The sequence below is a fragment of the Apium graveolens genome, unplaced genomic scaffold (assembly GCF_009905375.1).
Source record: "Apium graveolens cultivar Ventura unplaced genomic scaffold, ASM990537v1 ctg6256, whole genome shotgun sequence".
NCBI lineage: Eukaryota > Viridiplantae > Streptophyta > Magnoliopsida > Apiales > Apiaceae > Apium > Apium graveolens.
In genome coordinates this window covers 9479-24191 of record NW_027419325.1, presented here as the reverse complement: position 1 = coordinate 24191, position 14713 = coordinate 9479, and the positions used below count along the sequence as shown (strand labels likewise).

General features: G+C 36.3%; 1 protein-coding gene across 1 annotated transcript; it reads right to left on the bottom strand.

Moving 5' to 3' along the window:
• Positions 1 to 1698: 1698 nt before the first annotated feature.
• LOC141703133 (putative acyl-CoA dehydrogenase IBR3) lies at positions 1699 to 10348 on the bottom strand. The gene is made up of 17 exons (XM_074506731.1): positions 10129 to 10348; positions 9508 to 9645; positions 9265 to 9405; positions 9016 to 9147; positions 8579 to 8764; positions 8286 to 8363; positions 7930 to 8049; positions 6808 to 6906; positions 6606 to 6723; positions 4784 to 5046; positions 4476 to 4661; positions 3913 to 4055; positions 3315 to 3399; positions 3010 to 3219; positions 2389 to 2541; positions 2158 to 2262; positions 1699 to 2053 (listed from the first exon to the last, which is right to left on the bottom strand). The coding sequence occupies exons 1-17, from the start codon at positions 10243 to 10245 to the stop codon at positions 1859 to 1861; spliced, it is 2469 nt and encodes an 822-aa protein (XP_074362832.1). The 5' UTR covers positions 10246 to 10348; the 3' UTR covers positions 1699 to 1858.
• Between the last annotated feature and the right edge of the window lie 4365 nt (positions 10349 to 14713).

Genomic DNA, 14713 nt, shown 5'->3' with positions numbered 1-14713 from the left:
AGGAAAGGAAGAACAACCATGTGGAAAAAGAGAACCTGAACAGTTTTTTGCCTGTGAGAGATTTAATCAATGAAATAAAGAAATAAAAAAGGATTTACGTACCTTGTGAGTTGCAGAATTGATTGATTGAAAGAAACTGGACAATGGACGGTGGAATCGTCGGAATATTGGACCTGAAGCTTTGAATCGTCGACAATGGCGGTTTTTTTTAGAGATAAAAAAGAAAAGTGACAATAATGTGTAATTTTAGGGTATTTGTAGAGAAATGGGTGATGACGTATGCAACAGCTGTCACGCAACGATCAATTTTGAGAATACAAAGCTTTGACACGTCCAGGGGCCAAGACGCGTCCTGATGAGAGGGACAATTCAAAATTTTGCTTGTGATTTTTAAGTAAAATTCCAATTTTGTTTTCAACTGCAAATGAAATTTAGGGGGTAGTTGTTATACCCAAATTTTGGTATTAGGCGGGTCAAACGCGGGTTAATTATAGTCAAACTCGGTGTTACGTTGCAAAAGAGGAGGACAGGACGCGCTCATGTCGGTAGGACGCGTCCATCATGGTGGGAGTGTTTACTGAGGGATGGTCCTATGGCAAAGAAGTTTGATGCACGCGTCCAGGAGGTAGGACGCGTCCTGTATCTGTGGAATGTCATGAAAGGTGAATGCTAGAGGAAAATACAAGCTTCATAAAGGTCAAGACGCACCTAGTGACATAGGACGCGTCCTGTGATGGGGAGATGTATTTTCAGGAGTGAGCTTGGAACAATGCATGCAAGCATGGAACGAAGAATAAAGATTATTTCCACTAACGTATTTGTTGCAGGTACTCTTTGAAGAATTGCCTACTTGAGACGGTCAAGGAGGGGGGTGTCCGTAAAAAGCTTGAAGGCCTCCAGGGGTATGCCTGATGACTGAAGGTCTTCCCCTGTATTCAACGGGTGTCCTCATTGGGGATGCGGGATTAACTCTGGTGTGCGCTCTGGAAACTCTGTTCTCGTATTCAACGGGTGTCCTCGTTGGAGAACTTTGGAATCATCCTGCACTTTGCACACAAGAGTTTGGGATCACCTGTCCTGCTATCTGGTGGATTATTCTCATTCGGGGGACAGAGACGCATCTGACATTTGGTGTGAATCGTGGTTATACCTGCGTTCGTAAATCAAGGGAGATAGTTGTAGCGGAGTGTTATCCTTTGGCAGAGAGATACACTATCCGTGAAGTCATACGATTACGGACGAGTCTTGGGCCTTCGCGGTTGGGCCTCATAGTTGGACATTCCTAAAGTTAGCGGAAAATGGATTCTGGATGGATTTTTACAGGGCCTGGGGATAAGAAGTCTAAACCCATTAAATTTCTTGTTCCCCAAGCACTACGTCAGACTTGATTCCTATATAAAGGGTACGTAGGCACATTGAAAGGGGTAAGAAGTTTGAGAACTGAAAATGAGCCGCCACTTACCCAAATCAATCTCAGCCACCAATTAACATACAACCACCACGTACCGCTCGATTTTCCGACGAAGAACCACCGTCATAGATCTTAATTCCGCGAGAAACCTCAAACTTTGTTGTTACCAGATTACTCCGTCAACAATAGCATCAGGCAATGAAAATGTCCAAAATGTCTCCACTTTGCACATTGATGATTGAACATAAACCAAACTGGACTGGAGGAACATACTTACACCGCTCAAATTTAAATCGAAATCAAGATGCATTCGGCATGTAATCATTAGTCATCTTGTTCTCTAGTATTCAAAAGCTTATTATGCCCATTCATTTGTTTATAATACAACACTTCGTGCTTTTATTCTCATATTTCAGAAGTTACTTTGAAAGTTCATTTATAAAGATTTTAAAGCTTTGATGCCGTCTGTAGTTCTACTTTTGCAATTGTACCCAAATGGACTTCATCAGGACCATCTGCGATCCTCAAAGTTCTTGCTGTAGCGTAGAGATGGGATAGAACAGTGTCGCCTGATAGACCAGCTGCGCCATGTACTTGCATTGCCATGTCAAGTACCATCATAGCCATGTTTGGGGCTGCTACCTGCTCAGCATACAGTACATATGTTAAAATCTGGTTTTCGTTTACAATTAACCGAAATTTAACTCCAGGAAAAAAAATATCATAATTTTATTTTTATGAAGTACCTTGGCCATTGCAAGAATTCCACGAGCTTTTTTATTGCCAACCCGATCAAGCTGGTCTGCAGCTTCCAGAACTAACAATCTGGTTTTCTCAAGCTCTATCCGACACTGCAACATGCACAACTCAATTCAGTGGTGGCACCAATTTGATGAGCAGGGAGGAAGTTTGTAAAGACAAGCGAGTGAGAATCTAAAGCTCTGTTTCTAGGGAAGTTCTATGTATTTCAATATTACCTTCGCAAGATCTGATTGGAAGGAACCATGTTGGGCAATAAATTTTCCGAATGTTTTTCTTTGAAGAGCTCTTTGGACCATCAACTCCATACCACGTTCAGCAGCTCCTATTAATCTCATGCAATGGTGTAACCTTCCTGGGCCTAGCCTACCCTGTAATATGTAAAATACACAACTTGTGTAAGAAAAATTCCATACAACTTCAAACATGAAGATTGATTATGCCGCAAGCAAGTAGCAATTGATATTTTTCCAGAAACAGTTTAGCCGGTCATTGCATAACTAGCATGCATGTTCCTACTTAGTGTCCACTTCTTATAATATTTTTTCCAGGGGGAGGGGAGTAAAGAAAAGAAGAAATGCATCTTGAAGCAGCACATGCACATCCTAGGTCCTAGGAATCCAATAAACACTTGAAATCTAGTTAGCAACTCACTTTCAGATAATCATATTAACTGTTTAATACTTATGAAGGTTGGCAGAAGCTTAAAACTTGTACTTTTATGGGGATGGTTCAAATTCTGGTTTCCTGGATTAAAAGTTAGTTTCTTAAATTATATACCGTAATAGTTTCTATAATCTATTTAGCTCCCAATAAGTAATTACTAGTTTACTGTTTACCTGAGCAATTTCAAAGCCACCACCCTCTGCCAGTAGAACATTCGTTGCCGGAACACATACATTCTCAAAGTATACTTCCGCGTGCCCATGAGGTGCGTCATCAAAACCAAATACAGTGAGTGGTCTAATTACTTGGACACCGGGACTTTCGATATCTACTAAGATCATAGATTGCTGCTTATGCTTCAGAGCACTAAAATCAGTTTTACCCTGCATAATATATAATAACCTGCACTCTATTAAAATCACACTCCTCACAGGTCAAGAAAAATATTGGAAATATTATAAGTCAAACTAATACGAACCATTACTATAAGGATTTTGCACCTAGGATCCATTGCCCCACTAGTCCACCATTTCTTTCCATTGATGATATACGAGTCCCCCTGTCTGACAGACATGAGTGTTAGAACATATTCATCGAGAGAAACTATAAACAGGCTTGTGAATGTAATAGAAAGATAATTGCATGACAATAACAAAAAGAAGGATGTTTAAATCAATGAACCTAAATATTTATCGTCTTTCATTATGTAGATAATATAATGATGTCTCGGGATTTTTAACTCTCTTTTGCTTCTTTCTCAACATAAACCCTCTGGCGAAGATTGGGAAATTGAATTTGAAAAAAAGCCCCACAATTCAAAATTTCTAGCATTCTGTAAATTTTGAACTCTGGATGTAGCAAGTCAATCTGGCTAGATGATTTTAAAAATGTACTCAATACCCTACACCGACATAACTTATCATCATATATTAAAAACTGATTTTACATTAGGTTTTACCAATTCAAATGTGAAACTGTCTACATAATCCATATATCCTATAACTGCAGCTCCCAGAAATATTTACACAAAAAAAGCTCAGATAACATAAAGCTATTCATAATATGCGGCACTATACCTTTTGATGGAACACTCTATGTTGGTTGCATCGGAAGATGCAACTTGAGGTTCAGTCATAGCAAAACCAGACCGAATCTTTCCCTCGAGCAGTGGAACAAGCCATTCTTGCATTTGTTCTTTATTACCATAGCGCAGTAATACCTGAAGTAAAAGATTAACATGACTGGTTACCATATAGCATGACAGAGAATATACTTGCATGCAAACACATTGCAGTAGTAACATATAGTAAGAAGCAGTCAGCACAAGCCTTTGCAAATTTAACAATTTTATGAACATATCATATAGATTAGTGTCTTTGACAAAATATGATAAATAATATGAGAAACAGTCTTTTGCTCTACAATTCTCCACATTCTCTTTAGACCAATTTTTATGTTCTTGAAAAAAATTAATATTGGAACTTTGATATACGAGGTAAACAAGTTGCTTTGCCATATATAAACAGACCAATATGGATTTGTATATAAGCAAATTCTGCTAATTAATTATTTCAATCTTAAGAAGTTCCAAGTATCCTTGGCAAAAAAAAAAAAAAAAGAAGTTCCAAGTTCTGAATACCTCCATATTTCCAGTGTCAGGTGCTCCACAATTAAACACTTGGGGAGCCCAAACTGAACGACCCAAGACTTCACAAAGGTAACCATACTCAAGATTTGAGAGGCCTTCACCGAGCAACTGATCAAATGCTTTGTAGTCATTTGTCCCATCAAAAAGTAGTTTCCTTGCCCTAGCAGCACTATCTGCCTGTACAAGCAGGACCAAAAAATTAACACGCATTTTAATTATCTTCCACATAAACCAACAAGGAAAAGAAATAAATGAGATTTGTAAGTGAAAGAGGAAAACGTGATGGAAAATTGACATACAGGTAACCATAAGTTCCATAATCCTTGTTTTTTAGCTATCTCCTTTAACCTCTCCTCCTCTGGGTGAACAGTCCAACGCATGGACGAGTTCGCGAGTTTATAAAATTCACTTTCCATTGGGTATATATAATCCTCCATGAACTTGATCAATTTGTCTCGCAGTTCCACAACCTTCTTGGTAGGAACAAATCCCCCTCCTGATAATGTCTTTTGATCTTCACTTTCATTGTTGAACTGCACCAGATGACCTCGTGCAAATGTATCTGGGAGGCGAAGAATGTAAATTTAGAAGTCTTTTTTGTAAGTGGCTGTTTGGGTATTGATATAGTAGTAGGATAAAGATTTAAACAATGATTAGATTATTTATTATTTAATGACCACAAAACATATCAACATCCTAATACATATATGAAATGATATTCGTCCACACAACTTGAAAAGACGGAATGGGCAACGCAATATGGATTAGCTTTCTTAATTGATTTGTCATAGTCTATTTTTAATTTTGTGTGTAGTCATATAATCACTTCTAGTGAAGGAGAGAACCATTGGTAGATTATGATTGCTTTAAGTAGGAGCCAAGTCACAGCTTTATTTCTGTTCGATAAAATTGTCTCTACTTTAGATACATCCATAGTAATATTAGCAACAGCCCCGCTTGCACAGCTAAACAAATTTGTCAAATTTTAGCGACTCCCAATTCAACACTTTGCATGCCACTTCCTTCGCACCTAAGATGCAGTCTTAGAGAAGAGCAGCGAAGTTCTAAGCTAACTATTAGCAGTCTACCAGTACTCCCTCAATGGTGAGTTGCATGATTAATATAACATGATCACTTTCCTGAAATTGTTTTTTAACTTTCACATATATACAATTTCCAGAAGTACTCATGCCCGAATGTGGAATGACAAGACATTGTGCATGTCGAAAATATATCTCCAAAATAGCTACGTATATATGTATATATTCTAAAAACAAGAGAGTTTGATATTGTCTACTTCAAATGGTACTTGTAGGATTCCTGAACCCATAATCCCATGTACAAAGAAATGCAAAACTTTTTCATTTTGAGCACAAAGTTATTGACCAATTTATATTCCTTCCTTGGACAGATTTCGTAGAACAAAACCTCTGTGATAAAGCATTGGTAGTTTTTTCAGTCAAACTAAAGACAAACGATGTACCCCCACAATGATAGACCATATGCAGTTTTTATTTGTTCTTAAAAAAAATCAACTGCTTCCTTCTATTAGAAATGGGCTGGTTATTCTAGTTCATTAAAGCCTAGACTAAAATTATAGAAAACAAAATTGGTTCATATAACTCTAATTTTGTTTCACAGACTATATTTCTAGGAAAATTTTAGTATCCAAGCAGACAAGATTCTATGATCAATGCCTCATTTGATACTATCAGAAAAGGACAGTTATGTTGCCAAATCTCCAACTCAACCAAAACTCTCTTCAATCTTCATATTCACTTGAGAAACAATACTTCAAGGCAAACCAAAGAGGTTCTTGTATATAACACATCATCTTTGTTAATTTATGTAAATTAGTCACACTTCAGAGAAGAAGCATGAATGCAACCTCTGGTCAAAGTTAACATGTTTCAAGTCCAAGTGAATACAAGGATATTACTGATTTTGTATTTGGATTATTGAGCTTCTTTTATTTCAGGACAAAGGGAACTTGGATTTAAGAAACAAATCTAATTAGTGACTCCATTGTCATTTCCCCCCGTCTGTGAAAATAAATGACATCATGTGTACAAATATGCTAGTCAAGCGACAAAAATAGTGGTTAAGAGAAAACGTAACTACCAGATGGAGGATGCTGAGGAAGAACAGTATTCTTTTCAATAAGAGTCCATGCTGCTCTTACAAGAGCATCACCTTTCAATCCTGAATTTTGAGCACGCTTACCACCTGAGGCATTACCCTGCAAAATAGTGGTTGAAACTATCTGGAATCGAGACAAAATACTTTAAAGTATTCTATGTCTACAATGAGAGTTCAAATATACCATTATCCATCTGCTATGTACCCCTGCATAGATTGATGCCCCTCGGAACAGTGAAAAGGCAACATAAAACTTCCACTCGGAAACAGGCCATGGTTTCCCCTACATTGCAAATGTAAACCACACCATCAAAAAGTGAAAGAGTCCAGGCATTTGATGCAACATTATGCAAATAAAGCCTGTAATTAGACACCGATGGAGACTGATCTTTAATGGCCTCTCAGTTCAAAACTTCAAGGCTCGCTTCAATGACAGAACAAAAATATCCTTTTCGATAGAATTCTATAGCTTTTCGTACGTTAAAAAGTACCACATTTTCTAAAGTTTAATAGACATCAGAAACCCAATATCTGAGAAGTACGATACTAAAAATAAATGCAGCTGTGAAACATGCATGGATTGGTGACTAGCCTTTATGGTATTCCAGATCAAGACTTATTTGGGAAAAAAATAATGATGAAGACCAAGTTCAAAACCAAATTGCTGACCATAGTTTAGTAAAGCTTACATTTATTCATTTGTAATTGATATGGATCATCATAATATTTAAAATATACTAAAACCTTCCACAAACTGATTCCAGGACTATACAATTAATCTCTAAACCTTTAAAAGAACAATTACATCATTTATTAATTTAAAAGACTACTTTTCTGATAGTATCAAGTAGGCCTAAGTGATTGGACTGTTATTAGAATGAGAAGGGAGACCAAAAGTATGGCGATGAGGGGAAAGAGGAAAGGGAATGATTTTAAAGCATATGGTGTAAGTGGAGGATGAGTTTCCTGGTTATTGGGAATGAGGTTACTATTTCAATCAAAAAAACTCAACAACCAAACAATAACAAGTTGAAATAAGGTTCCGCTTCCCATTAAGGGAGTTGAAATTGCATAAACCAAAGGACCCCTTATAGAATATTGGAGCAAGCCTTCCTACTGAGAGGTAAAACTTGTATAGGCTCCCTAACAAGTTCAAATTCCCAGATCTTTGCATCAGCACTATAGTACTAGAGCATCTTAAGAGTTAAGAATGCCTATCTGTCGTAAAATTTTACTAAATTTCACAATTACTCAAACCGTATAATCACTAAAAACCATTCAGCCAAAGTTATGAGCATGGGCTTACAGAAGCAGAGCAGTAATCTGCCAGATATTCAGGCAGTGATGGAATGCCTTCTGGAACGCCGGTAGTTTCAATACCTTCATGTTGTTGTAACTTGTCTAGATCAATATCTACCACATAATGCTGCCAAAGAACAAAAAAATCAATCAGTTTTCAGATCAAATCAAAATTCATTTCGAGACTTGGAAGAAAGCTGCTGCAGTGGGTATATTATCATCTACAGCATCATGCTCATATTAATACGTCATTAATAAGAAAAAAAATAATAACGGTACAAAATAAATGCCAGAGTACAAAATAGGATATATGTTTGACAATTCCTAGTGCCTAAAGGTTCCACAATTCACAGAGGTAATTACCAAGGTGCTATATGCAACATCACACATTTGGTTTCCAAGGGTGGACAGCTCCCAGTCAAGAATACCAATCACTTTGTCCTGCAATGCGAGCAATACTCAATTTACTTGAAAACATTACAATTACTACAAATATACACATTGAAGTTGAAACAGCTGTGATAACTAACTACGTGTATAAACATTAAAAGTATTAAACAGCTTGTCAACATAGATATATAAATACAGGACTAAAGAGAAAACAAGGTTGACAATAAGCAATGAGATTGACAGAAATTAAACATAGTTTTACACACCTCAGTGGGATGAAATACAAGATTATCAATCCGAAAGTCACCATGAACAAGACCTGCCTTTGTGCTCGACGAATCTTCTGAAGGAATATGCCGCTGCAACCAATCAACTAGTTCTAACATTTTAGGATTTCTTGGAGACTTGCCCTCTCCAGTAGAAGCAAGATATTGCTTTGCCCATCTATCAACCTGATGATGATATTATACATATTCAGTTAAAAATTATCATTCATATTTACGGCCTCAACTTACGCAGATACCTCCATTAAATTTACGTGTACTACTTATCTAAGATAAGACGTCAGGCATTTGAATGAATGCTTATAAGACTTCTGTAAAATTTCATCTTTTCAAAATATTCAAGTAGATGGACCCATTGGTTTGCTTATCGTTATCACACAATTTGGGAAAAGGAACAAAGATAGCAGTATAGCACCAACCTGCCGCTTACAATAGTTGTCCCGACGCCCATATTTTCCTAGACCAATAGCATCAACGTCAGCAGAATGTAGAGAAGCCAAAGCTTTTGCAGTAGCGCTATATATTTGCCTCCTCCTGTTAGGTGCTAGGCCCTAGTCAAAGAGAACATTCCTAACTCATCAAGTTTAGAATCAGACCCCATGTCAATATTAAAAAATTGACAAAAACAATCACACATACTGAAGGGAAATGAAAAGGAAAATTCATACAGGTAGCTTAGGATCTAAAAATATGCGTCCTTCCAAGTACTCCATGATATAAAACGGAGTTCCAATCACCGCGGAATCAGTGCACAAACAGAACACCTTGGGAACCGGAACAAGTGTATAGGTGCCTAAAGCATTTAGAACCTGAAATATTGTACAATCACAACAATATTACTCAAAATAAGCAGAATTTAAAACCCTAAAAAGAAAATCATTTCATTGACCTTAATATGTTATAAAGCATACCTGAAACTCTCTCTCTACAGCATGAGCAGACTGTAGTAATTTCCCTGCAGGTTTCTTTCTTAACACATACCGTTTCACCGAAGATCCTCCCCAACTTACTTCCAACAGATATGTAGGATTGGATTGTCCATGCCCAAACTATTAATTCCCACACCATAAAATCAACACAATCCAATCAATTTTTTATTTTTGATAAAAATCAATCATGAAAATGATAATACTCATTTAATCATGCCTCTATTGAGACTTGAAATGAAGAGGGTGTATCCACTAGACTACAAGCTAAGAATCAATCAATCAAACATATTACAAGCTAAATCACTATAGAAATTAGAAAGTAATCATCAATCATAAACATGATCATACTAATAAAAATATACTCCTTCAAACTTCCATGCATTTTCTTACATCTAACAAACACCAAAACCTCAAAATCAACACAAATCACAATCAAACTTAGTTTTATTCAATACCCTTTTCATATCACAACCTCAAATTTCTATAATTAACAACAAACATGATCAAAATCCATAAAAACACAATCTTTTCATTTTGTTGAAACTTGCAACATTGAATAGAAATGAATTCAATCAACTAAAAATTGAAGAGGGTAAGTGTAACCTGAGAAATCTTGACATGGGTCGGAGCCAAAGGGAAGCCTTGAACATGTTGTGAACAGTACTTGACCAAACCATCGACTTTGAAGTCATTAACAACACCAGAAGCTTCAACTGTCATGTTCTTTACCAAATAATGATAATTGTAATTCTTAGTAGGATTTAAAACTGTAATTTAGAAAGATGAGTAAACATTGTAGATATCGATACATACTGAATATTTATATGTAATAAACGGTCGTCATTATGGACTTTTTCCTTTTTGGCTGATTGGACGTACAAGGATAATATATTATTCTCATACAAAGGATATACTTGAATATTTAGTATCTGATTTTCACATTTTATTGTGACTTTTTTCACATAAATCTCCTTCTTTTAATATAAAAGGCAACCAATGGTAAATTGAGCCATTTTTAATGACTGTGAAATTACGAGTTTACCCTTTTATTTTTAAAAATTACATAAATGGCACACTTATATAATTTAAACTAAAAATAAGAAGAAATTGTGCATCACTGCCATTATGCTACATATCACATTGAGTCCTAATTACGAATCTTATTACATAAACCACATCATCCATTTCTAACATAATTTTCTATTATTTTAACTTTTGAGTAAATAAAATGTTACTTTATATTATTTATGTAACTCCATTTTTTTAGTTTCCGTATAATTGTATCTCCTTCGATATATTAAAAGAGGACTACAGGTAAATTGAGTCATTTTAATGGTAGTAAAATTATAATTTTGCCTTTTATGTTTGAAAATTTAAAAATGTCATTTCTCACACAATTTTTGTTAAAAATAAGTATCGAACCCCAAACTTTCTACTCAAAAACTTCATATCACCAACATATTATTACCATTGTACTACATAACTTCTTGAGTTTATTTAAATTTTTTATTAGATAAGCCACATCCTCTCTTTTTTATCAAATTCTTTTTTTATTACTTTAATTTTTGAGTAAATAAAATTTTAATTCTACTTCATCCTTGTTTCTCTAGAGAAGGGCCAGCCCACCACTGTGACCTTGAGATTCAACAGTTATCATGCCCTCAAAACGTAATGATTCTCTTACTTTTTCTACTGTTTTTTGCTTGCATAAAATTTTACATAAAAATATAAAATCGGGTTTCTTTTGGAGTACAACCTCCTTAAGGAATTGTAAAGCCCATGGGGTCCCAAGCCCATGGCAATTACAGCGGAGAATACTCATAATTCTAGGCGAGCACTCCCGTGAGTACTCGCCTCTACCCGTTTTTGGAACCACAATACTCGCATTGTTCGTTAGCTCTTCAGGCCCATCATCTGCATCCATCATTATTTCTGTATTTAGGCCCATGCTATTTTCAGAATCCATGACTCCATCTGTTTTACGCTTCTTATTTTCTATTATGGAAATTTCCTTTCTCATGCTGATTTGTTTACATAATGGATTTTCTCATGTCATACTAATTTCCTTGCTTATCAGCATGTTTTGTGGATTTTGATTATCTCTATCTGCAGCGTTACTGGACTGACCACCTCCGGCCTCTGAATTCCGATCACCACCAGCTAATCCAGTTCGAAGCCATTTGGCTCCTATGGGTTTTACTTGTCTTTTGTATGGTGCCCTCATGAACTCACCATATGGTTTGACAATGTTTGATTCTGGGGTTGTGAACAAACGGCTGCAGAACCTTTCTGAATGTCCTAAAACGCCACATATGAAACAAAAGGTTGGGACATTCTCATATTTGAAAGATATCCATAACCATTCTCCACCTGTGCTTCTCAATTTCATTCATCTCTTGAGTGGTTTCGTAACATCTATGGCTACACGCACACGTAGATAGTCTCTCCATACTCCAACGAAGTTACTTGATGCAGATGACACAAAGAGGCCTATATAGTTGCCTACCTCCTTAACTATTCTTTATGTCATGAACCCAGGCTTGAGATCATAGATTTGAACCCATAATTCCATTGTGTTTAGCTGCATACTCCTTGGATCATCGCCTTCTTTCATTCTAGCCATGATTAGTGCCCTTCTCTTAAAGGACCATGGACAACCTTCCATAACTCTTTTGACATCTACCTCATGATAGAATTGGAACATATATAGGTTTGTATCAAGCTCTTTCATATATACTCCCATGCCTGGCTTCCAGAGCGATGCGAGAGTTTGTTGCATGGCTTGGAAATCCACATGTCCATCTGACAAAAAGCGTGTAACGACACAGAGTTTAGCATCGAATCCTGTAAACAGTTGTCCTTCCTCCTGCAAAACTTCTTCTGCAATATCTAACCCACCATTTTCTTCCTCATCTAACGTGATAGTATTGAAAGCATGAACTAAATCATCATTTGAATCCATGAATCTGTGAATGTTGATGATGTAACGAAGAGACAATAGACCTTCAAAATAAAATACTCTCAAACCATGTCAATAGACAAGACATTAACATTCACGAGTACTTTACCAACTGCCTAATCCACCTTACATAATTAAACTCCACCAATTTTAATAAATTAACCGTTATAAATTTTAAGGCGACTCTTTCGCGAGTACTTTACCAACTGCCTAATCCACCTTACATAATTGTTTCATGTTTCGATTAATCATTTACGGGTCTCAATTATGGTCTCAAGGTTACTCGAGGTTTCGGGGTTCGCTCGCGAACGCCATTACTTAAAATGGTCGTTTCTCCTAAACCGTAAATCGGATCTAAGCGAAATACATATCAAAACGAAGCTTGAATCATAAACTTTCTAAGCATGGTAATGGAAGTTCATGGAAGTGAGTGTTCGGGTGCAAAATTCATGCACAAAACAGTCTAAGGAAAATTGGGCATTACGACGGCTATAACTTAGTGATTCCCAAATTTTACCAAATCAATTCAATATTAAACCACCACCAATCAACACCATTCCACCATCATTCAACCACAATACACGATCATTCAACCATAACTCAAGATCCCAACTTATTCATCTAAACCAAGTCAAAATGTGACCAAGAACTTCAAATCCAACAAGTATCACTCCTAACTCCAAAATCAACAAAACCACTTACTAAACAAAGCTCTAAACATAATTACACACCCATTACACTAACCCATCATCTAAACATTAGGAAACCCATACAAACAAAACTTAAGACTAAGATCATGAAGAGTTATACCTTCCTTGAAGCTTTTAATCCATGAAAGATCCTTGGAATGCCCATGGAAGCCTTGATCTATGCTTAAGCTACCTTGACCTTACAAATAAAATCAAGAATCAAAAATTTGTTCTTGAAAGTTACTATTCACCCTAAACTTTTAGAAATTATTTAACTAGGTAAATCTTGGATTCTTGGATCCAAACTTATAGCATAACTAAGTTATGAAATATAGGATCCAAAGAAACAAACCTTGCAATTTTCCATGGCCTAGAGCTTGAGTTTTGAAAATCTATTTCACTATTTTTATGAAAAGGCCAAATGGAAGAAGAAGAAAATGGGGGAGAGCTTTTTCTTACTGGTTTTCCTTGGGAAATGAGAAAGAAATGCTTGGTGGAGGAGATTTTTGAACAAATATCTTGATAAAGTGATGACATCACTTGCTCATGTCATTGCTTGCATCATTCCTTTGCCACATGTCCTTCCCTTATGGTTTGATGATGTCATCCTCCTCTAATCTCTTTGATTAGTGCTTAATTATTTGGTTAATCCTTTGATTACTTGTATAAGCTTGATCCTTGGTCGCTTATTTATTTTACGGTCGCTTAACTCTCGTTCTCGGTGATCGTTTGAGGGATCATATCCGGGATCTTATTACTTGGGCTTCCATAACCCTCTCTTCATATTTTATAGTCCTTTAATGATCCTTGCTTAAAATCCTTGAATTAAAATCCTTTTAATCATGTTACCTTATACTCAATCCTTTCGGTATCTAGTGGATTTTCGGGAAAAATCAAAGTATTCGTATTTGGATTCTGACGATCTTTACATACACTCATATACTTTATGGAGTACTAATAAGATCTCAGAATATCAATAAAAGAACTCCTACATAGTGTGGCATGAAAAATTTCCTTAATCAGCATAATCAGCAAAAGTTACTATTCATCAGTGTCTCAAAAATTCCAAAATTTGGGTTATTACAGTCTCCCCTCCTTAAAAGGATTCCGTCCCGAAATCAGATAGAAAATGAATAGGGATACTTTTCTAGCATTGCACTTTCTAGCTCAAGTTAATTCTTCCCATATTATGGTTTTACCAAAAAAACCCTAACTAGTCTGATAACCCTGTTGCTAAGCACTTGCTCCTTTCAATCCATAACCCTTACTGGTTGCTCCATATAGGTCAAGTTTGGTTGCATGCCTATGCGCTCGTATTCCCTTATATGTCTGACATTCAGATTATCCTTCCTTAATATTGATATGTGGAACATGTTATGGACTTGCTGCATGTTCAGGGGTAGGGCCAGTTCATTTGACAGCTTCCCAATACATCTTAATATAGCCAAGGGGCCAACAAATCGTGGACTTAGCTTTCCTTCCTTTCCGAACCTCATCAATCCTCTCCAAGGGAATACCTTTAACAATAATAGGTTCCCTA